A 23270-nucleotide genomic window follows, 5' to 3' on the forward strand; every position below is an offset into this window, starting at 1 on the left:
GCATTTCTTGTCTGCTATTAACACTTGCTTGATTTAAAATGATATTGCATTAAAATACTTTTGTGTGTGAAATATCACTTTTTGTTTTTAGTTTCCGCAAAGCAAATCATTCTTCAACAATATAGTATAATATGACTGCTACATTGAGTAAATATTTTCACCCATTCAAAACATTTGTATTCTGAATCTTAAAGTTAATGGGTTTGAATGTCCCTTTTGTATCTTTCGCCTCTCCTTCTGAAAATATCTATAAAAAAGAATGAGAGAATATCAAGGGGACAATGAAAATCATAAGTCCAATAAAAACAACACCATGACCAAGAAGAAAAACGACGAAAAAATCAAGACAACCAACAATAACAAAACACTAAATAGCGAACTGTATATTAAGCAACACTAACCACGCCAAAAACCAGCTCCACTAGTGGCACCATATAGTGATATTTGTTGGGTTTAGCAAAAAACAGCAAAAAGATGGATCAAATTTACTGGGAATACAATTGAATGAATCAATAAAATCTGTATAGCACAAGCAAATATAATGATATAGCACACAAAAGTACAGTAAACACTTATGTGCATACAAACCCATCAAAGATATACCAGGCTTATAAGTTAGTACGCCAGACGTTCAATGTTACAGAGTTTAAATTACTTGTCTCAATAAAGTAAAGAGCGAAAATATACTGAAAACTATCCGGATGTAAAGATATCTTGTGAAGTATTGTATGTAAGAAGTTGAAACATGTTTTACAATACAATGAAATTAAGCTTTTGTTTTGGCTGTTAGGTAGGGAATTTTTGTTCTTTTTGTTCGCCAACGTTTTATATTTTTGACTTTCCAAACTAATGATTACGACTATATTTGAAGAATGAAATGTAAGAAACATGTAGTGTGTGTTTACGGAAATCATACTTTTACGTTATATATTCATATTCATATTGCAAATCGACCAGTAGTAATGATTTTGTCGTATATGACACTAGACTATGGTTTCTACAAAGGAAGAGGGGTAAAATGTTACATTTATTCATGAACGGAAGAAGGTAGTCAACTTTATAATGTATATCATTTATTATTGCAACAAAAATGGAATTAAGTATTGCATTTGAGATATATACATATATCTGTTAATGCTTTGCTAAAACATATTATTTTTTCTTTCGTCCGAATAAAAAGAATGAAATTCTATGGACTTTACAAGGAACCAAGATCCAAATTGAATGTAGGTGTGCTACTCGTTATAACCTTTAATTCTATATCTTATATATCAAATACAACACATTATAATTATAATCATCAGAATTGCAAATACAAATGCTCATTCAATTATGCATGAATAAATGTATCTCTTCTTTAGGCTATGGCGAGAGTAGATGGTCAAAATGATGACCGCACGGGTTTTAAGTGCAAACAAATGGTCACGTCATGAATATTCCTGAACGGACAACGAACTAAATTTTATTTAATACGGTACTTGGATATACAGTTATACATGATCTTTTAATTGCTGTGGTATGTTAAACAATATAGTTTAATATACAATAGTATGTGACATTTTAATAACACATTTTTTCTTGATATATAATATACAACAAGTGCAATACTGATTAGTTTGAGTGAAGGTACACAAGTGGTCTAAATTTATATCTTGGATCTAGAAAAGAATCTATCAATTCGGCAAGGTGATAAATCATAAGAAGGTTCTTTTCCCATGGCCAACTCTCCAAGAACTTTTCCAACCACTGGTGATAGCTTGAATCCATGACCTGTAGTAGCAATAAATTATTAAACAAAATTGTACATAAGCAGTCATAACTTTGCTCTGATTGTTACATAATATCTATATCATAGCTGACCACTGATATCCTTTATGTACTACCTGTTGTATCCATAAGCAAGTATTTCGCGTTCATGACATCACCACATGCGACTTATCACCGGACTTTTTCTAGACATAAACAACACGAAGGGTGCTATTAAGGGAAAAGAAACTGCTTACCCTTCATGAACACTTGATTTTAAACCCCAAATTGTTTTAAGGACAAATCTTGACTTTTCAATGTTTTGTGTTTGTCTTTCTTTGATTTGTTGCGTTTTGTTATTCATACTCTTTTTTAAGTTTCAACTGAGAGAAATATGCTTTCACAGTCTTAGATCTGTGGACACCAGATAAGTCATATGTTCTGTTAAAGTAGATATGCCTTGATTTCAGTCCGCAGTAGCGCATGTTATTGTTAAAGTTGATCTGCCTTGATTTCAGTCCGCAGTAGCGCATGTTATTGTTAAAGTTAATCTGCCTTGATTTCAGTCCTCAGTAGCACATGTTATTGTTAAAGTTGATCTGCCTTGATTTCAGTCCGCAGTAGCGCATGTTATTGTTAAAGTTGATCTGCCTTCATTTCAGTCCTCAGTAGCACATGTTATTGTTAAAGTTGATCTGCCTTGATTTCAGTCCGCAGTAGCGTATGTTATTGTTAAAGTTGATCTGCCTTGATTTCAGTCCGCAGTAGCACATGTTATTGTTAAAGTTGATCTGCCTCGATTTCAGTCCGCAGTAGCGCATGTTATTGTTAAAGTTGATCTGCCTTGATTTCAGTCCGCAGTAGCGCATGTTATTGTTAAAGTTGATCTGCCTTGATTTCAGTCCGCAGTAGCACATGTTATTGTTAAAGTTGATCTGCCTTGATTTCAGTCCGCAGTAGCACATGTTATTGTTAAAGTTGATCTGCCTTGATTTCAGTCCGCAGTAGCAAATGTTATTGTTAAAGTTGATCTGCCTTGATTTCAGTCCGCAGTAGCACATGTTATTAGGACTCGTCTTTCGTCAAAACATGTCATCTGTCTGAATTTTAAGTTCACATTTTAAATCTTAAAAACAAAGAAATTGTAAAAACTAATTATTAAAACATAGCTTTTGTCATTATATATGTTTGTAATATGATAGTCCCCCAGAATATTGTCTTTCCAGCTTTATTTTTTTTTCACTTAATTGTTTTTACAATTGTATGTCTTGACATAAATTATTATGTCCGCTGGTGTTTTATCTGCACATGCTGGTGTTTTTGGATGCTTCATTTATAACATTTCGCTAAGATGTTAGCATAACAAAATTGTACCTGAGAATCCAGCACCAATAATTATATTTTTCCAAGCTGGGTGTTTATCCAATACGAATTCTTCATCTGGTAACCACTGTAATTATGGTAACAATAGACATAACGTGTAAATAAATAAGTACTTCTCTAAAACAAGATTTTAGAAACGCTGACATTTCAACGTTTACTGAACAAAGGAAGTTTTTGGGCTTCACAATTTCAGATCTATAGCGAATATTTAGGTCAATTCATTTAGCCATTGCTTTGCGTTTCATTGCGTTTAATCGGATGATTCATGCATATCTTTTTTGTCTGTACTTCGACGATTAACGAGATTTGAAAAACTCCAAGGCAAATCTGGTATCTTGGTAAACTACTGTCGCCATAATCTATATAGATATAGGAAGATGTGGTTTGAGTGCCAATGAGACAACAGTCCATCCAAGTAACAATTTATAAAAGTTAACCATTATAGGTCAAGGTACGGCCTTCAACACGGAGCATTGGCTCATACCGAACAGCAAGTTATAAAGGGCCCTAAAAATTACTAGAGTAAAACCATTCAAACGGGAAAACCAACGGTCTAATCTATATAAAAACGAGAAACGAGAAACACGTATGAACTACATAAACAGACGACAACTACTGTACATCAGATTCCTGACTTAGGACAGGTGCAAACATTTGCAGCGGGATTAAACGTTTTAATGGTACCAAACCTTCTCCCTTTTCTGAAACAATAGTATAACATCACAGCATAGAAAGACATGTCCTTTTATGTTTAATAACATTAACGCTACCAATTTGATCTGCATGTGATGTGCATTTCGACAATAAATGTCTACTCAGTGATGCTCGAGGCCAAAATATTTGAAAATCCAAAACTTATTTAAAACAATGAAGAGCTAATAAACCAAAATGGACATGAAATAATAAAATATTCATTCAATCATTCAAAATAATAAAGATGTATATAATTTGTGAAAATCGTTATGATCTTTGTGCACTTAAATATATTAAAAAGCTACATATTTGCATTTGCTGCTTTGGTCTATGTCAATTATTGAATGCACTTCAACTTACACTGTAAATGCATGTTTCAAGAATACTTGGTTCTGGAACCAAATTTGGAAAATGCTTTGAGACATAACTTTTCATTTTATCCAACACCCATTTATCATCTGCAGCATCTCTGTTGTCAGGGTCTATATCTGGACCAAAATGTAAACAAATCTACAACAATGTCAACATATCTTGATAATATATTTGGTTAAAACTATATTCGGACCAAACATGTAAACAAATCTACAACCAGATCAATATATCTCTGTTATCTGGGTCTTAAAATGTAAACAAACCTACAATGTCAACACATATATTGATAGGGTCTATATCTGGACCAAAATGTAAACAAATCTACAAGATCAACACATATTTTGTTAGGGTCTATGTCTGGACCATAATGTAAACAAAACTACAACAAGTTCAACGTATCTTGGTAATTTATAAAAAGAAATGACTTCTTGTTTTTAACTACGAATGTTAGTATTAATTGAGCACGCGCAATATGATAACCAATGAAAACCCCATTTAAGTAGAAAGTAAATAGTTATAACAATACCACAAAACTGCATGAATATCAAACTTAAAAGTAATTTATCTTCTCAATCGATTTATGAGATTTGAACATCGGTAAACCACTGTTGTCTAAATGTAACATTTACATAATAACCTTATTATATCTTTATTAGTGGCAACAACTGTATCATGTTCCAATTTCAGAAATTATTTCAGATCAAGCAAAGCAAGTTAAAAAAAACACCTGAGGGAATCGCATGAACTCCTAAAAGAGCGAAACTGGGTGCGTCGACAGAGTAAGCGTATGCATGCATCACCCGTTATACGAATCCACCATCAGTCAAACGTCACAATTATCCACCCTCAGTCAAACGTCACAACTTACAATAGGACACAATAAGTAAAAACCAGATGTCTATTCTGGTATCTAAAACCAGATGTCTATTCTGGTATCTAAAGCCAAATGTCTATTCTGGTATCTAAAACCAGATGTCTATTCTGGTATCTAAAGCCAGATGTCTATCTGGTATCTAAAACCAGATGTCTATTCTGGTATCTAAAGCCAGATGTCTATTCTGGTATCTAAAACCAGATGTCTATTCTGGTATCTAAAACCAGATGTCTATTCTGGTATCTAAAACCAGATGTCTATTCTGGCATCTAAAGCCAGATGTCTATTCTGGCATCTAAACCAGATGTCTATTCTGGCATGTAAAGCCAGATGTCTATTCTGGCATCTAAAGTCAGATGTCTATTCTGGCATCTAAAGCTAGATGTCTATTCTGGCATCTAAAACCAGATGTCTATTCTAGCATCTAAAACCAGATGTCTATTCTGGCATCTAAAACCAGATGTCTATTCTGGCATCTAAAACCAGATGTCTATTCTGGTATCTAAAACCAGATGTCTATTCTGGTATCTGAAACCAGATGTCTATTCTGGCATCTAAAGCCAGATGTCTATTCTTGCATCTAAAGTCAGATGTCTATTCTGGAATCTAAAACCAGATATCTATTCTGGCATCTAAAACCAGATGTCTATTCTGGCATCTAAAACCCGATGTCTATTCTGGCATCTAAAACCAGATGTCTATTCTGGTATCTAAAGCCAGATGTCTATTCTGGTATCTAAAGATCTAAGACTGCGTTAGTGAGTTCACACAGACACATCGTATTTGTCAACTATTTTATGATTGTGACCGTGTAACTTGTGAAATTCTATTCCAGTTGTTCTTCTATAAATAGTAGTGTAGACACGTCTATGCTATTCCTGTAACACATATTTATCGGTCTTCCTTCAGTCTGTGTCATTCTGTTCATTTCTTCATAAAATTGCATATCGCGGCTTTATGGCGTCAAACACTTTGACCATGATTTATTTATATCATCGACGGTATAATGTTTGAGTTTGAATCGAACTTATCAAATCTTCTTCCGATTTATGAAGCAAATAAATATATGTCTATATCATGAAAGACAGAAGAATACAAACCGCAGATTTTAATCATTATTGATATTGTAAACAAACATCAGTTGGATGTCAAAATGTAAAGCCTTTTTTAACTGTGCTCGAATTCTAAACAAAAGCTCTTCAATTTATCAACTGTCATACAAATAGGGGTCTAGTTAGCTATAAAACGAGGTTTAACACATCATTTAATTCGGAAAACGCTTGTACCAAGTCAGGAATATGACGGATGTTTTTCACTCGTCCCGTTGGTTAATATTAATTGCTTTTGTCAGTTTCATGGACTTCCCTTTTTTGAATTTACCTTGGAGTTCGATATTTTTGTTTATCTGTTATACCGAATTAGTTTTTGATTTTCAACCGTTTTGGCCTAGAGCATCACTGAAGAGAAATTCATTATCGAAATATGCATATGGTGCAGATAAATTTGCACCGTCAATGTTATAATGACTCCCAGCTGATATTTTACAGTATCAAAATGAAAAAAAAATGATAATCGGTATTTAATATACCTATCTATACCTTTCTAAGGACGATATATCATCATATAGTTACCTAAACATGTTAAGGATATTCTGCATTGGTAACTTATGAATTCTTTGGTATCTATTCCACATACTTTCTGCCGGGAGCAAAAATACACATCATAGTTACCTGCCGGATTCCCCATTGAGTAACTCACATACGTTCCCTAAACACGTCCTTCGCATTCCACTTAGGATAAAAATATACCTAAAGATACATAAGCATGCCCAATGTGCTTTGTCAATAGGTAAACCTCATACTTTATGATTACCTTAAAATACTGGGTAACCCATAAAATTACGTCATAGTTACCTTAACATGTCCAGGATATTCCTCACTTGGTAACCCATACACACTATAGTTATCTACCCCCGGATGTTGTACAAAGACAGGGAATTTGTTCACAGCATATTGCCCAGGAAACTTCTCTTTCCAGTAACAAACTGTTATTCTTAAAGGCTGAAAGTTAGTGCTAGTAATTTTGATATAAGCGAAATTATATATTTGTTGTGCTAATATTTTGTTTCATTCATACAAAAGTTTAAGAAAAACAATGATTGTAATGATTAACGTTTCTGTGGATGCTTCACTTTCTATTTTCCACGAATGTAATAGTCTATAAAACAAAAGTATGGAAGACATTTGTTTTCCATTCGTTTGATGTGTTTGAGTTTTAATTTTGCCATTTGATAAGGGACTTTCCGATTTGAATTTTCCTTGAGTTTTTGCAGTACCGACGAATTCGGTATTTTTGTTATTTTACTTTTTTTATAATTATAAGATTTGCTTTTCCTTTGTATGGTTTGATTGTGCTATTATAACTGTTTGATCTTTCCCGGATAGTATTAACAGGTAGAGTTAAGTACTTGCAAAATAAATTAAAACGACGAAAGTTTGGTATGTCTATCCTAATAAAAAATGGCGTTTTGTCTACTATTTGATGTATCTGTTGAATTTATCCCAACCTAACTAAGTGGGGCATGCATACCCACTTGGTGCTTATTCAGTGCTGGATTTCAGCTTTATATGTCATATGATGTCGTTTTGGGTTGGTTAAATTGTCTAATCAACGTTCTTTCCACAACCGTTCTAATTTATATGCTACATTGATTCAGTTTCATCTTATATTCATCATATAATAAATACCTACCCTTAATGGAATGTGAACACCAAGAGACGGCAAAATAGTTTTGGCCCATGGACCAACAGTCAACACAAGATTATTGCACTTGTACGATAATTTAGAAGTTATGACAGTGATAACATGTCCAGGTATGATATTGACCATTGCCTCTCCATCATGTAGTTCACCGCCAAACTTTTGGAATTGATCCTGAAATCGATTAAATAGAAAATATCAATGGCTATAATAACAGTGGATATTTGGCACGCTGTCAAGCCATAATCATCTCACCATCATATGTACCAAGTCAACACTGAATAAACAATAGCAATTAAATTAGGGTCATTTATAGATTATCCAAAAAGAATCCAGATTACGTGGGCAAACCTTGATTAAGCAGAAAGTATGATCAGACCACTTTTTAACTCTTTATTTCGGAAATTAAAAAGTCTTATATGTCTCATGAATAGCTAGTATCGCAATACCCTTATCTATGATATATTTCTAAATCCATTTTTGCTTCAAGCGGGGGATATGAATATGGCTTTTCGCTGTTGTAGATATTTCAATGTAATACAGCTACATCAGTCTTGTTCTATTGTATGATATAAAAGTGCTTGGAAAAGTTTTATTTCGTCATTTTTCAGCAAAAGATAGTGACTCTTTAAGGATAACCTGATATGCTTTGTTTTATACTTTTAAATTCAAAACTAACAAAAAAGGGGTATTGTTTTTTAACAAAGCAATTTTACCTGGAATGCTTTGAGAGCCTTGTCAGCCCGTAATATTCCACCGCTGTGATCTAATACGTATGTGAAATCATTTGGGTAAGAAATCATTGGATACTTGACCTTTGCTTCATCCGAACCATAAACGTCCATTGGTATATTATGTTTTCTCATTGCTTTGATTGTGCTTTCAACAAATTCGTTACCTGGTTCACCTACGGATAACATTCCTGTGTTTCTGAAAAGATCAATATTTGAAATGAGATAGAAGTTTTATCACCAGACCAGAAGAAAATAGACGAGCTTTAGCTGTGTATCTGTAATATAAAATACGTATTATATAAGAACAATGTCAACATTAAATCTGAACAAATATAAAGATACTGCTGCATATCAAACAAAAGTAGATCATTATCATGATTTATCGTAATCATAATGTGTATGATTTAATAAGGCGAAAATCGTGTTCATGTTTACACTTGGCCGAATTTATTGAGTTCTGGTACTTTTTGTAATAGTCCTAAATATTCATTTAATGTACTGTATAATAATAATAGTTTTCTGTATAGAAGTTAAATCAGAGATAAATTAGACAATATCGATTAAATACATGAATATTTCTGTTTTACTCTCTCTTTCCAACTGCTCCCATAATTGAAAGGCTTCATTCATCATGACGGCGTAATGTTCCTTTGAGCCATATGCCTTTCTGGTGATCCGGCTCTGTCCATGAGAACTACCCCGGTTATGAGGCAGAGGAAACTGAAAGTAATTCAAATATTACAGCCTAGTACTATCAATTATTTACTCCAAATTTTAAGTAATATTCTTAAATTGCACTCCTCAATTTGTGGTTCCCTATATGATGATTTTTCAATCAGTAAATCACGTATCGTACGTAATCTTAAAAAGCATTGCTCCAAATAAAGTAAAAATTTGAATCATTTTATCAAAAGATACCCGAAATTAATTGAAGATTAGTTTATGTGGCCTTATTATTTTTTTTAATTTTGTAATTAAACATGCAAAGCACTGAGAAACGAGTAAGGACAATAGGACTTAATTTACCCTTACTTTAGTATAAATATCATACGGGATACTTGTATTTAACCCTGACATGACTAATGTAATATGTGTTTGTTTCCTCCTTAAGAAAATAGGGTAGTTAGCTAAGATTTTTTTTGGATTTGCTGAACATTTTTTACTTTGAGTATATTTGTGAAACCGGCATTTTTCCGATTTACTACCAGTGTGTCAATAAGATCTTTTAGTAAGCATCTTGAGGCATATAAATAGAGAAGGGGGAAACCCTAAACATATATACATTTTTTATGTTTGGCCTAACATATAAATATCTACGGGTCATGTTTGTTTGCTTTTTAATCGCATAACACTATCCATCTCATATTTGTGAAGGTACCAGAACCTTAACAAAAACATGAGAGAAAGCGTGTATTTCTTTAATTCGAAATCTTTAATAAGTTTCTCACAAATTCATTATGTACGCAATTCTCAATATAATCAACGACATATAGTTGACAAATGCGATACATGTACAAATTCTTCCGATTTTAGTATACGCCTCAATGACAACAGTACGGCGATACATTATGTTTATCCAATGATCCAGTTGACATAGTGGGACAAAGATAGCTCGTAATAAATGTGTAGATAAGCGGTCGTGCATTTGAAAAGAGAAATGTCCTGCTTACTGGACACACTTATTACATTATGCAATACTTAATAAGTTACCTGCTCCAAAAGAAGAGTTTTCTGTCCCTGCTTGGCTAGATAGTAGGCAGTAGACGAGCCCTCTATCCCTGCACCAACCACAATAGTATCATAGATACCGGACATCTTCTATCAAGTCCAATGATAAAACATACTGTAGGTTATACGATATTGACAAAGATTTGTTAACTCCCTTTTATAATATGTTTCGTTTATCTTCTTCATTACCTTTGATTAAGATTCTGAGTTTAAACGTCTGAAAAGGGATTTTAAAGTGAGGTTTAACCATTTGACAGCGCTAGGTACAGAGTACGACAATAAAGTTTTACAAGCCGAATAAATAATAATTACAAACTTTTACAATTTGAAAACTATTTTTTTAATATAAAATAGATGCTAGGATGCTGGAAATTCACAAAAATAAAAATATAACGTCCTAATGACAGATATGATGTCAGAAAGTGTAGTTGGAGGTATTCTCCTATGAACAACGTAAAAGATAAATTCTGCGTAGAACATGACGTTCATTCTAAAACGTTGCGGTCAATGGGTTAACCCCAGCAAAAAAAAATTAACGTTGTCATAAAGAACGGGGGGGGGGGGGGGGGTGGGGGGGTCTCAACTTGGGATTTGGGGTGCAGACGAGCAGCTGGGATGGCATTAACCTCGAGACAAAATGCCTCAAATAAATTCATTCAAATATATATAGTGAAATTTCCAAGCCAACGAATTTTCAGCTTTAATAGAACACCCTCCCTGCAGGCTAAATCATTACTTTTCGTTCAGAGAAATGCTTAAACTGTTTTAAAAATCAGGTCGTAGAATCAAAATATGGCGCACATTTGTTAAGATTTGAGGTTTAGAGTCAGTGTTTGATTTTTTTTATTAGTGTTCATTTATTTTAAAAGGGGTTTTAAGTCAGAAAATAATACATGACCCCATATGTATCGTATTAGGTCATTAGCACACTGCGTAACGAATTTATCTTACGGACTAGCTTAAGATGTGGCATTTCGACTAATGGCATGTCAAAGTGATCAAGTCTTCAATATAAAGAACCTACTTCCACTGGTCTATACAAAAACAAATGCCAACAGTAACAACTTGTTAGCTTTTAAAAGAGGGGCGAAAGATACCAGAGGGACAGTCAAACTCATAGATCGAAAATAAAATGACAACGCCATGGCTAAAAAATAAAAATAAAAACAGACAAATAATAGTACACAAGACACAACATAGAAAACTAAAGACTAAGCATTCAACACGAACCCCACCAAAACTGGGGGTGATCTCAGGTGCTCCGGAAGGGTAAGCAGATCCTGCTCCACATGTGGCACCCGTCGTGTTGCTCATGTTATTACAAATCCGGTAAATAGTCTAATTCGGTAGGTCACATTCGTGGTGAAAAAGGAAGTGGATTGTAATTACGACATAAGGAACAATAAAAAACATCTTTTAATGTGTTTTCCGAATTTATTTCAATCGTTCATCATCAATTTCTTCATATGTTGTCCGGGTGAAACGTTTAAGATTTTTCCTCGACGCCGTGTTGTTTCAATAAAGGCACATACCACCACTACTAACCGTATATTGAAATAAACCACAGCTTCTAACCCCATATGAAATATACACGGTGTCCACGCGGTCGCTTTTAACCAATGATATTCTTAGAAATGTTTAGGAGGTAAGATAAAATATCATTCTCTACTTTAATGTATCTAAATGCCTTCATGTATTTTATTTTTCTTTTATTTTTGCATTAATCGATTTTAAATTTTTTAAGAATTTATCATAAAAAATGAAATATAAAAGCTACAGTGAATAAAGGGATTAAATGTGTTCAGAATTTTGAAATGATATCCCAAATCTAAATTTTCCGTTCTGTGGTTAAAAACAAAATATTTTGTATAAAGTACTATACTTAACACTATATTTCAATGTTGTTGTTCATAAGTTACAACTCTATTTGCATATGTGAAGCGGGCAAAATTCTGTTTGGTTCATAATTCGTATACTAAATGTTAGTTTACCTTCAATTCAACTTCTCAGTGTTACTTTATTGACCAGTATGGTAAACATCATAATACAGAATTTCTACACTGTGTGACAAAGTCGTCAGAATGTTATATATACAGTCCGCCAAAAGTTAAGCACCACCTAAATATAACTGGGAATATTTTTTTAACTATTGCGAAAAAAATATTTATGTTTGGTGTTATGAATTGCCTATAACATACACTAAGAAAATTCATTACGACAAAAAAAAAAATTCGATCAACACGTCAAGCAATTTTTTATTAAAGGTCATCCGCACTTTTTCGAATACACTGTTTTAATGCCTTTAAATCATAGATCTTCCTACTGCCCCGCGTACAGGTGAAATTTGACCTTCACCAAGTCACTGTGAAATGTGGCAGGGGGTAAGTTATATGTGACTAAACCTTGACAAGCAATTGACATGTCAAATGCCGGTAGGAGCACTAGTTGCATAGGTAACCATTTCAATGTTAAACACACCGTCATTTTCAGATTTTTACAACGTCATGTTGACACAGGAACTGTAATTGATAGACCAAGGTCCGGAAGACCCCGTTTAAGTACTGATCGTGATGACAGACTCCTTATTGGTTGCGCAAAAGCCAACCCATTTACTCCTGCCCCACAACTTAGACACCACTGGCGTCAAGGTGGTCATGTTAGTGTTCGAACATTGGTCCGTCGACTTCATAGAGGCTACGTAAGAGCACGTCGTGTTGTCAAGAGACCTGCCCTAACAGCCAGGCACCGTATAATCAGGTTTCAAAGGGCTAATGACCATCGACGCTGGAACATGAGAAGCTGGCAAAATGTTCATTGGTCAAATGAGAGTCAGTTTCTGTTACGACCAATAGACGGCAGAATACGAATTTGCCGTGGAAATAAAACTGCTAATGACCAAAACAACATTTGCCCAACGACTGCATACGTTGCTGGTGGTGTTACAGTATGGGGTTTCTTATCATACTGTTGTAAGGTGGGTATGCATATTCTGCAGGGTAACATGAACGGACAGACATACAGGGATTTGGTGCTTAGAAACATTGTAGTCCCTCATTTTGATAATCTTCCACTTGCTTCAAGACCCTTGTGCATGTACGACAATGCTAGACCACACAGGGCAAGGATTGTAACCGAGTACAAAGAGTACAAAGAGCAAGAAGCCATTGACACTATCTTTTGGCCTTCCATGTCTCCAGACATGAACCCTATCGAACATGTCTGGGATGCCATTGGCAGAAATCTCAATCGCAGAGATCCACCTTTGCAAAATCTTAGCGATTTAAGAAGCGCAATTGTTGCTGAATGGAATAAATTTGCTCAACTAAAGTTCAGAAGGCTTGTACAGAGTATGAGACTCCATGTTATGGAACTGTACCGGAAGAGAGGGTGTTACACATCCTATTGACTCAAATATTGACATTAAATTTGCCGAACATACCAAAGATTATTTGTAGAGACTTTTAATGATATTGGGTGATTAATTGTTGTAAAAAAATAAAATCACAGTGAAACTTAAATTCCTTTTCTGATTTGTGTAATTTTCACTATTTCTATGAACGCAAATTTCAAATGCATAGAACCTGCATACGTGAACAAACTTAAGTCTGCTGTTTGTTTATGGTATATTTTAGCAAAATTGCTACATGAATATTTTCTCTTTTTCGAGGATTAACTGATTTTTTTAAATGAAAAACATTTCGATGCAATAAAAATAGGTGGTGCTTAACTTTTGGCGGACTGTATATATATGTTCCGGACCATATGAGTATTTGGACCATACGCGTATTGTCATGACCATATGCGTATATACTCATATGGTCCGCCCATACGCGTATGGTCCGGGTGTTTAATACGATGGACGTTGCCTTAAGCACGAACCTTCAAGGTGTCATTAATTAAGAGTTTTTAATTGTGACTTATCACATCAAATGGCAACCATTGTTACATGATTAATGAAATAAATTTAACTCTACTCAAATTGAAATTTAAGTTAAAGCATTTTTACGTGGTCATTTTCGACTTGTCCTTACGAAACACAATATGTGTCGATTTTGACTTTGGAATATAAGTTCAAGAAATATTTAAATGTACCGTTTAAAAAGAAGTCAACTGTTTAACTCACAGGTACTTGGGGCATTGCACCCTCACCTATTTTCCTTTATTTTAATGTTTTAATTTGATTTTAGTAAATATTTTTTTTAATATCGTAGATTATGTTTACTTATTTAATGATCTTTAATGTGTTCATGTTCCTATTTATACAATCACGTATTTTAAACGTGCTGTCACTACGAACTACTGTCATTGTAAGTTCGTATGAATAGAAACAAAAACATATCAATTAAGTGAAAATATGTAAAATTTAGAAGAATTTAAAAAATTAAACTATCTAAATACCGGGGAAAGAAGAAAATAGCCCATTTTAAATATATTCGAAAAATACCTATATGGTCTAAATACTCATATGGTCCGGCTCGTTAATATCCAAACGAGTATATACTCATGTGGTCCGACTATACGCGTATGGTCCAAATACTCATATGGTCCGGAACATATATAACATTGTCAATTAAAGTTATTACATTCAACCTATGTTGTACCATCGTTAACCCACAATGAAATTAGAGTCAATACATTTTATGCCAATGACTTTTGTTGTTCCTTGCATTGTCTGTCGATTTCGAGTCTTTGTTTTATTAAAAGTCGATAAAGGGCTTCTGAATGGTATGACGCCGTGGAAGGTTTTGCGAACTTAAAAGTGATTATTCTCCTTCCCTCCATTTCATCTTAAAAATGCAAAAGGAATATGCGACATTCCACTTGCTTCGTATCCTGAATTTAGCATCAAAGTGTTGTCTAAATAGTTCCTGCTACAATATTATCAAGATTTTCCACTTTTTCAACATGGTTCGTCTCCAAGATTGGCATACAACATTTGTATAACTGCTGTTTTATCTGTGGTCGATCTTGAAAATGAGTCAAAATCGGTGAAGTGAAAAAAATCATTGAATTGACTCTATTCTGATTTGAAACACAATCATAATTAGTGATGATATCAAATTCCTATAAAAGGCTGGATATAACAGCTCATATGACAACTGTTTGCGGTCTGTATGGGTACTGGATACATGCCATCGTGAAAGGGGGACAACTGTGAATATGCATACCATAGGGAGCCAAATGTGAAATGTAAAAACACGAATGCATACACCATAGGAGGTGAAGCTGGTATGTTGCTACTGTGGTTACATTTATGACAATTTCCAGAGATTTAAACGAATCCCCTTCAAATTTAATAACACGTTTTGAATCAGAAACATGTGGAAACTAGATAACTTAACCATGGCAAACGATTTCGATATATATAGCACGGAGTTTCCATCGCATAACATAGACAAGGATGAAGGCACGTCTTGAGTAAAGACTTTACACAGAACGAATATTTCTCCACATAGATAAAATGTAATAAACAGACGTTTAGTTTGTTTTTAATTTTATTATACCATCCTAAATACTATATGGTATTGTTATTTTTAAGCATCATGAATAGGTATTAGTCATTTAATCAAATGTATTTATCACATTTATATTTTGGACTTCGGGAAAAATCTGTTAATTTTACAAGGCGTGAGATCATATGATGGTGACTTTCCCATGGCCAGTTCTCCTAAGACTTTTCCCACAACTGGTGCCAGCTTGAATCCATGTCCTACAATCAGTGAATTTAAAAGATAAAATAATTGAATATACCACTCTTATAATTTATTTTCCAATATTGATGTTTTCATGCATTTGTCTTTGGAATATATTAATTATTCTATTTTTAAAACAACTACGAGGAAAGACAAAAACGTGAAAATGCGAAAACGCGACACGACGACGGCTACAACGCGAAACAAAAATCATTTCGTGTTTTTGCGTTTTCGAAATTTTGAAATATCAAAGTCGAAAACGTAAAATGGCCGTATCCGGTCACCATAATTACCTGAAAATCCCGCTCCGATTATGATATTCTTCCACGATGGATGGGTGTCTAAAATAAGGTCTTCGTCAGGTAACATCTGAATGAACCAAAATAAATATAAAATTAAATCCTCTTAGTTCATTATCTCTAACACAATATAGGTGGGGTACTTTCAATCAAAGTGCTTGTGAGCACTGACAGGTAAAGATTGCTTTCCATTTGTAAAGTGAAATTAAATTTAACCCATTTAGGCAATATTTTGAATTGTAGTTATCTTCTTTTGTTCATAACTGTACACTTGTAGTTGATCCTATTTTTACAACAGATATATTCATGCACCATAATATAAAATCGTTTTCTTGACAAGCATGGTTAAACACATACACATCATGTTGTATCTTGAATGTTTTAGTATATATTATTGATACATTGCATGACATGTGCTGGGTAAGATCTTTAGAATGTTCACATCGCTGTACTAAATTAATAAGATTTGGTTTGATTGCCAATAAGACAGTTTGGAACCTGAGAGACCAAATGACGTAGATGTTAGCAGCTATAGGACCTTCAACAATGATCAAAACCCAAACCGCATAGCAAGACATAAAAGACCCCGACATGACAAATGTAAATAAAGGCAACAGTAGTATACCGCTGTTCGAAACTCATAAATCGATAGAGATAAAAACAAATCCGGGTTACAAACTAAAACTGAGGGAAACGCATCAAATATAAGAGGAGAACAACGACACAACAAAAACACAACATTAAAATGTAACACACACAGAAACGAACTATAATATAACAACGGCCATTAACTTAAAACAATTCAAACGAGAACACTAACGGTTTGATTAATGTACAAAACAATAGACGAAAAATGAATATGATGTACAATAACAAATGACAACCATTGAATTACTATGCTGTTAAGACTCTCAAAGGTAGAGATGGTGACATACGGGTTTTGACGGCATATCATGCGATCTTTATCCCTCAAATGACAACAGTCCATATATTAGGAATTGAAGCCTTTTCTTTAGGTTTCTAATGTTGTTTAGTTGCTGTCTCCATATCATTAAATCTGGCCGTTTATTGGTCTATGGCCATGATAAATCATTAAATGTGAGGGAAAAACTTCATTAGAAAACATTATAAGATCAGAAATAAAGGAAAAAAATGTTTTTAAATAGCATACCGTATAAATACATGTTTCGACAATACTAGGCGAAGGAACTAAGTTTGGAAAATGTCTGGCTACATATTCAGATATTTTATCTATCACCCATTTATCATCTGCAGCATCTCTATTGTCTGGGTCTATCTCCGGTCCTGCATGTAAACAGATCTAAAAAGAAAACATATGACTGAACTGAAATAATAAATGTTATATATTTACATGTAATGACATTTCTAGATTCGTCTCCCTATATCCGAACCACAAAACTATTCCCAGGCAATAAAGATATTGGTATTGGCTGTTAACGTTATATGTCCTACTAATTACCTTCAAATAGTCATATATTTACTACATAGTTCGAGTATCATCTATACATTTACTGAAAGAATTACTTGAATATTCCAGTGCTGACCAAGTTTCATTAGTTAGTAAACAATCATATATTTTTACGTCATCTGAGAAGTTATATTGTTAAATTTTTGAATAATATTTCTCTGTCATCAACATGGTGTGTACCTTAACATGCCCAGGGTATTCTTCACTGGGTAGTCCATACACTTCGTATCCGTCTATTGCTGGAATCTGGAAGAACACTGGGAATCTATCAGCACCGTATTCTCCCTTCGTTCTCTCTTTCCAGTAACACACGTTAATTCTCATTGGCTGTAGATTAAATTTTAAAAAGAAAGCTTAATGATAAACCATATCTCTGAATAAACAGAGATGTGAAGTATACGTCAATGAGACAACAACCCAACGAAAAATTAATCAAAAGACATCTAGAAGGCAGCATACTGTCCTCAACAATACACAGGAGTCTTTCACTATGTAAAGATCTAAATCAACCGGAGTCTACAAGGGCGGAGCAGTTGGAAATGGGGAGAGCAAAACAATGCCAGAAGTTTGCCCAATTTCAATAGACTTTTCAGTCCACTCCTACGCCACTGACTTAGTGGATAAATTTAATAAAACATTCAGAGACTTGCTATAAACAAACAGTTTTCCAAATAACAAAAAAACATGAAGATACCACATAAGACAACGACTGACAAGGTAACTTAATTCGGACAGGTATATATAAATGTGGCGAATTCTAAATTTTAAACACCCTCCTCCTTAACCCCGATCGATAGATGAACAAAACGCCCATATAAGAACATACTACAAAAGCAGTACAGTAAAAAGAACATAACTCTAAAATATTGGTATCACAGATAACAAAAACATAAAATAAATAAAAAAATATACTGCAGTTATTGAAACCAAGGTAAACGTACCTATCCTGCACTGAATAATGACTGTTGTACATATTAGAAGATTTCATGTTGCAACTAATTGAGATTCGAGAAGTAGTGATAAGCAAGAACTGTATAATTATAACTTGTATCAATAAGTGTATTATGGTCATGGAACAGTAAATGGGCTAAGTCACAGGTTTTGCATACAACTTTGGCTCGTTGAACTATAACTGAAAATCGAAAAAAAAATAATGCATTTATCTCTTATATTATCTGAAATATTACTGATTGAATTCTTTCAAAATAGGTGAATATTTGTATAGAAAGCATAAAAATTCGTCGAAAAACCTTCTTAAATTTGTCTTAAAATCATCAAATCTCTAATTTCTTTTCATAGATTTAAAAAATAAAAACTACATGTTGTTGATACATACATTTCCGTTTTAACGATATAAAATATTCATATGGTCACCGACTTCATTTTTACGGTATACAATAACATCATTCAACGTGGTGTTCTGTGTGAACTAGAGGCTTCCAAGAGCCTGTGTCGCTCACCTGATTCTACTTTGGTTTTGGAAATCATGTAAAAATAGATTAAAATCATAACAGATACCCTAATAATGATTGAGGCCAAACTTGGTTTAATATTGGCCCCGTAATTTAATCAAAAGCAGAAGACTTTTGTAAAGTTTACAGAAATTACCAATAAATTCATTGAAATTGTAGAAAATGACTTTATAAGGACAATGACAAATCAGCTACAAAGTAACAACACTTGGTCAGCACCTCAAAAGAAACATTCATACCATGTTTGGTTTCAATCCATTTTGCGGTTTTCTAGAAGAAGACATTTGTATATATTTCTCTTAGGGTCTATGTTAAACTAAGTCCCCCGTTGGCGGCCATCTTGGATGATGGATCGCCTACAAAGTTACAACACTTGGTCAGCACCTCATAAGGAACATTCATACCATGTTTTATTTCATTCCATTAAGTGGTTCTCTAAGAGAAGACGTTTGTATGTATTTCCTATAGAGTCCTATGTTAAACTAAGTCCCCCTCTGGCGGCCATCTTGGATGATGGATCGGCTTCAAAGTAATAACACTTGGTCAGCACCTCATAAGGAACATTCATGCAATGTTTGGTTTTATTCCATTCAGTGGTTCTCTAAAAGAAGACATTTGTATGTTTTGTCCATGGGGTCCTATGTTAAAAGAAGTCCCCCCGCTGGCGGCCATCTTGGATGATGGATCGGCTTCAAAGTAACAACACATGGTCAGCACCTCATAAGGAACATTCATGCCATGTTTGGTTTCATTCCATTCAGTGGTTCTCTAAAAGAAGACATGTGTATGTATTGTCCATAGGGTCCTATGTTAAACGAAGTCCCCCGCTGGCGGCCATCTTGGATGACGGATCAGCTACAAAGTAACAACACTTGGTCAGCACTCATAAGGAACATTCATGCCATGTTTAGTTTCATTCCATTCAGTGGTTCTCTAGAAGAAGTTCAAAATGTAAAAAGTTAACGACGACGACGACGAAGGACGACGGACGCTAAGTGATGAGAAAAGCTCACTTGGCCCTTCGGGCCAGATGATCTAAAAATACCACAAAACGTCGAAAGAATCAGTTCTATTCCACTGTATGTTAAATTTGATTGGTTGAGATCATTCCACATGACACTGAACAACACTTTTCGAGGGTGAGCAAATCTTCATATCTCCCTAAGCCAAGGGAAATGAATGTTTTATTCCACGGCCTATTCTTTATTTACTACCAAGTACCTGAACATAAAACATTAATTTACGTACATTTTTCTCAACCGCTTGTTTTCATAACTAAACACGACATAATTTAAAACATTGATAAACAGTACCGATCAAAAGATAATTATCTATTTTCTTGGGTGAACAAATCTTCATATCTCCCTCAGGCACGGGAAATAAATGTATAATATGTCAGATGGAACAAGAGATAATGCATTATTTTTTAGATTTTCAGTTATAGTTCAACGAGTCAAAGTCGTATGCAAAATTTTAGCAAAATCTGTGAAATAGCCCATTTACTGTAACTTGACCTTAAGCCAAGTTTAATATTTCATTAACCGTTGCTTTCTCTTGTATTCATTTTCAACTATACTTTTTTGGCACGTCATGCAAAATTTGTTACATTATGTTAAACTTAAAGAGTTCTATTTCTTTAATGGAATAACTAATTTTAAAAGATTGATAGAATAAGTGGACTGTTTAAGAAATACTCACGTTATACTATGACATGTTCCTACCTTCAGAGGTGCATTTACACCAATAGCAGGTAGAATCCTCGTAGCCCATGGACCAACAGTTAACACCAGACTTCGACATTTGTATGAACCTTTAGTTGTCTGTACTGTTATTACGTCCCCTGGTAAAATGTTAACCATGGGTTCTCCATCGTGTAATTCTCCACCAAATTTCTGAAACTGGTCCTATCGATATATAAAGTACGGGTTGTTAAAATTCGTGATGTGCAAAACCTTTATTTGTCTTCAATCTTCATTGTGTGTTTACGTTCACATCGGCTAGCAAAAACAGCGTTGCTAAAACGTTTATTTTTAACCAACATCTTTATTTTTAAGATAAAGATAAAGAAATAAAGGTAAAATAGAATATAAGAAATGTACTCGAAATAAACTTTCACATAATATATTTAACACCTACTTGAAAAGCTTTAAGGGCTTTGTCTGCTCGAAGTATACCCCCACTGTGATCTAACACAAATGTAAAGTCGTCTGGAAATGATACCATAGGAAACCGGGCCTTGGCCTGGGTCGAATCTAAAATATCCATCGCCATATTGTGTTTTATCAGCGACTGTATAGTGCCATTAACAAAAGTATTATCTGTTGTACCCATGGTCAGCATTCCTGTTTGTCTAAAACATTGAATGTTATTCCGGTCAGAACATTACGAATTGTGTACAATATGGCTGTCAGTAAACAGGATATAGGATTTTTTACTGATCCTGTATTCCTTTGACTGATTATTTTTGGTATCTCTACGTTTGTCTCGTAAATCAAGTGGTTAAAATAAAAAAAACAAAATTAACTTTGTAGGAATATCGCACGAGTAGGACCTCCACAAGATTTCTTCAATTTAAATCTAGATTAACCTAAAGAGTTTTTAGATGGTTTGCAAATATAATTGTTGAATGTTTTGCTATCATTATTTTGGGTAAAAGTATGTTCAATATCATTCGAATGTCTATAAAACTTAATTTCACATCACATATCATTTCATTTTTAGTGAGGGCAATATGATTAAAACCGTGTTTTCTCCATCTTGAAGAGTAGAGGGCGGCTCGAGGGCGGTGCATTAACTGCTCCTATTGCCAGATTGTGTTAGTATAATAAGCAAGAACATTATATAATAATGGAAAATACGGTGAATGAGATAAATTAATTCTACAGAAAATATTTGTAATACAGGAGAAGGGAGTGCATGTGCCATGCGCGCTGTGAAAAACATTAAAATAACACACATATAGGCATACATTGATTACGTTGAATAAACAGCAGATCTATACATTTTATTTATCTATAATTTTCTACACTATAAATGAAATATCGATTGACATCAATTTGATAGAATTTGAACTTGAATTACCTAAATACAGAAGTTTTGCTTTCTCTTTCTAGAACTTCCCATAGTTTGAAGGCCTCCTTCATCATAATGGTGTAATGTTCTTTTGGGCCATAAGCCTTTCTTGTAATTCTACTCTGCCCATGGGAACTACCTCTGTTGTGTGGAAGAGGAAACTATAAAGATTAAAATGTTCATTAAGTCGGCAATATAATACACAAAGAAAAAAACTGATTTGGCCTAAGTGATAATCCTACTTTAAAGGTAAACCTAGATATGATGATGTTATGTTATATCAGAAGACCATTACTAGGGCTCTAGTAATGGACTTCTGTTAATATTTATGTTAATTCGTCTATAAATAAGTGCAGATACCTGTTCTAACTGTAGTGTTGTTTGGCCCTGTTTTGCCAGATGGTAGGCCGTAGCTGATCCCTCTATCCCCGCTCCCACAACAATAGTATCATATATCATTTCCTACGTTACCTGCGAGTATAACCGTTCAAATAGGTTAATAACGAGGACAACAAATACACTTATGTAACTAAATAACTTTGTTGATATGAGTTGGAAAATCTATATATATATATTTCTCTATTTCTATGGAAATTTATCCCTTTCCGAACCCATTGTATAAAAAAATTTAATCAACGTGTGGTTGCCAGTGATCTCAGAAGATCATTGGATATGAGTTTAAGGGTCATAACCTTTCTCAGCTCACTGGATGCATCAAAATATGCTAACAGGTGTTAATGAAATTGACAACTTTATGGAAAGTGGAAGGCACTCGAAGGGGATTTTAGTTTAGCAAAAAAGGAAAATTTATTTTTTAATCATTAGAGAAACAGATTCTTACATAGTTACTCGTGGATTATCGGATTTATCCAATCTCGATAGTTAAATTATAAATTTTAAAGTTCTCGCCGAGGCTCGGACTTTAAAATTGATAATTTAACTATCTCGATTGGAT

At 34.0% G+C, this 23270-nt stretch overlaps 2 protein-coding genes across 3 annotated transcripts; both read right to left on the reverse strand.

The window, feature by feature from the left end:
- Positions 1–1056: 1056 nt before the first annotated feature.
- LOC127736474 (peroxisomal sarcosine oxidase-like) lies at positions 1057–10453 on the reverse strand. Of its 2 annotated transcripts, XM_052247027.1 has the most exons (8): positions 10273–10452; positions 9131–9282; positions 8545–8758; positions 7820–8002; positions 6982–7128; positions 4183–4332; positions 3121–3196; positions 1057–1770 (listed from the first exon to the last, which is right to left on the reverse strand). In XM_052247027.1, exons 1-8 carry the CDS (start codon positions 10375–10377, stop codon positions 1646–1648), a joined length of 1152 nt encoding a protein of 383 aa, XP_052102987.1. In that variant the 5' UTR covers positions 10378–10452; the 3' UTR covers positions 1057–1645. The 2 variants fall into 2 exon arrangements, with proteins under 2 accessions (XP_052102987.1, XP_052102995.1); XM_052247035.1 differs by lacking the exon at positions 3121–3196 and having other exon boundaries at positions 10273–10453.
- A 5310-nt stretch (positions 10454–15763) lies between these two features.
- On the reverse strand, positions 15764–22829 carry LOC127736492 (peroxisomal sarcosine oxidase-like). Its single transcript, XM_052247043.1, has 8 exons — positions 22676–22829; positions 22325–22476; positions 21380–21593; positions 20965–21147; positions 17952–18098; positions 17454–17603; positions 16277–16352; positions 15764–16000 (listed from the first exon to the last, which is right to left on the reverse strand). Exons 1-8 carry the CDS (start codon positions 22772–22774, stop codon positions 15876–15878), a joined length of 1146 nt encoding a protein of 381 aa, XP_052103003.1. The 5' UTR covers positions 22775–22829; the 3' UTR covers positions 15764–15875.
- Between the last annotated feature and the right edge of the window lie 441 nt (positions 22830–23270).

Source organism: Mytilus californianus, unplaced genomic scaffold, assembly GCF_021869535.1.
Source record: "Mytilus californianus isolate M0D057914Y unplaced genomic scaffold, xbMytCali1.0.p SCAF_1, whole genome shotgun sequence".
Lineage (NCBI taxonomy): Eukaryota > Metazoa > Mollusca > Bivalvia > Mytilida > Mytilidae > Mytilus > Mytilus californianus.

What these genes read in the sequence shown, in the direction of transcription:
- LOC127736492 (XM_052247043.1), bottom strand. Translation starts at nt 22,774, where the DNA reads ATGATATATGATACTATTGTTGTGGGAGCGGGGATAGAGGGATCAGCT. An exon ending in CAACACTACAGTTAGAACAG is followed by an intron (nt 22,477 to 22,675) that starts GTATCTGCACTT and finishes TAATCTTTATAG; the next exon opens with TTTCCTCTTCCACACAACAG. An exon ending in AAGCCCTTAAAGCTTTTCAA is followed by an intron (nt 21,148 to 21,379) that starts GTAGGTGTTAAA and finishes ATATATCGATAG; the next exon opens with GACCAGTTTCAGAAATTTGG.
- LOC127736474 (XM_052247027.1), bottom strand. Translation starts at nt 10,377, where the DNA reads ATGTCCGGTATCTATGATACTATTGTGGTTGGTGCAGGGATAGAGGGC. An exon ending in AAACTCTTCTTTTGGAGCAG is followed by an intron (nt 9,283 to 10,272) that starts GTAACTTATTAA and finishes AATTACTTTCAG; the next exon opens with TTTCCTCTGCCTCATAACCG. An exon ending in GTGTTCACATTCCATTAAGG is followed by an intron (nt 7,129 to 7,819) that starts GTAGGTATTTAT and finishes ACTAACTTTCAG; the next exon opens with CCTTTAAGAATAACAGTTTG.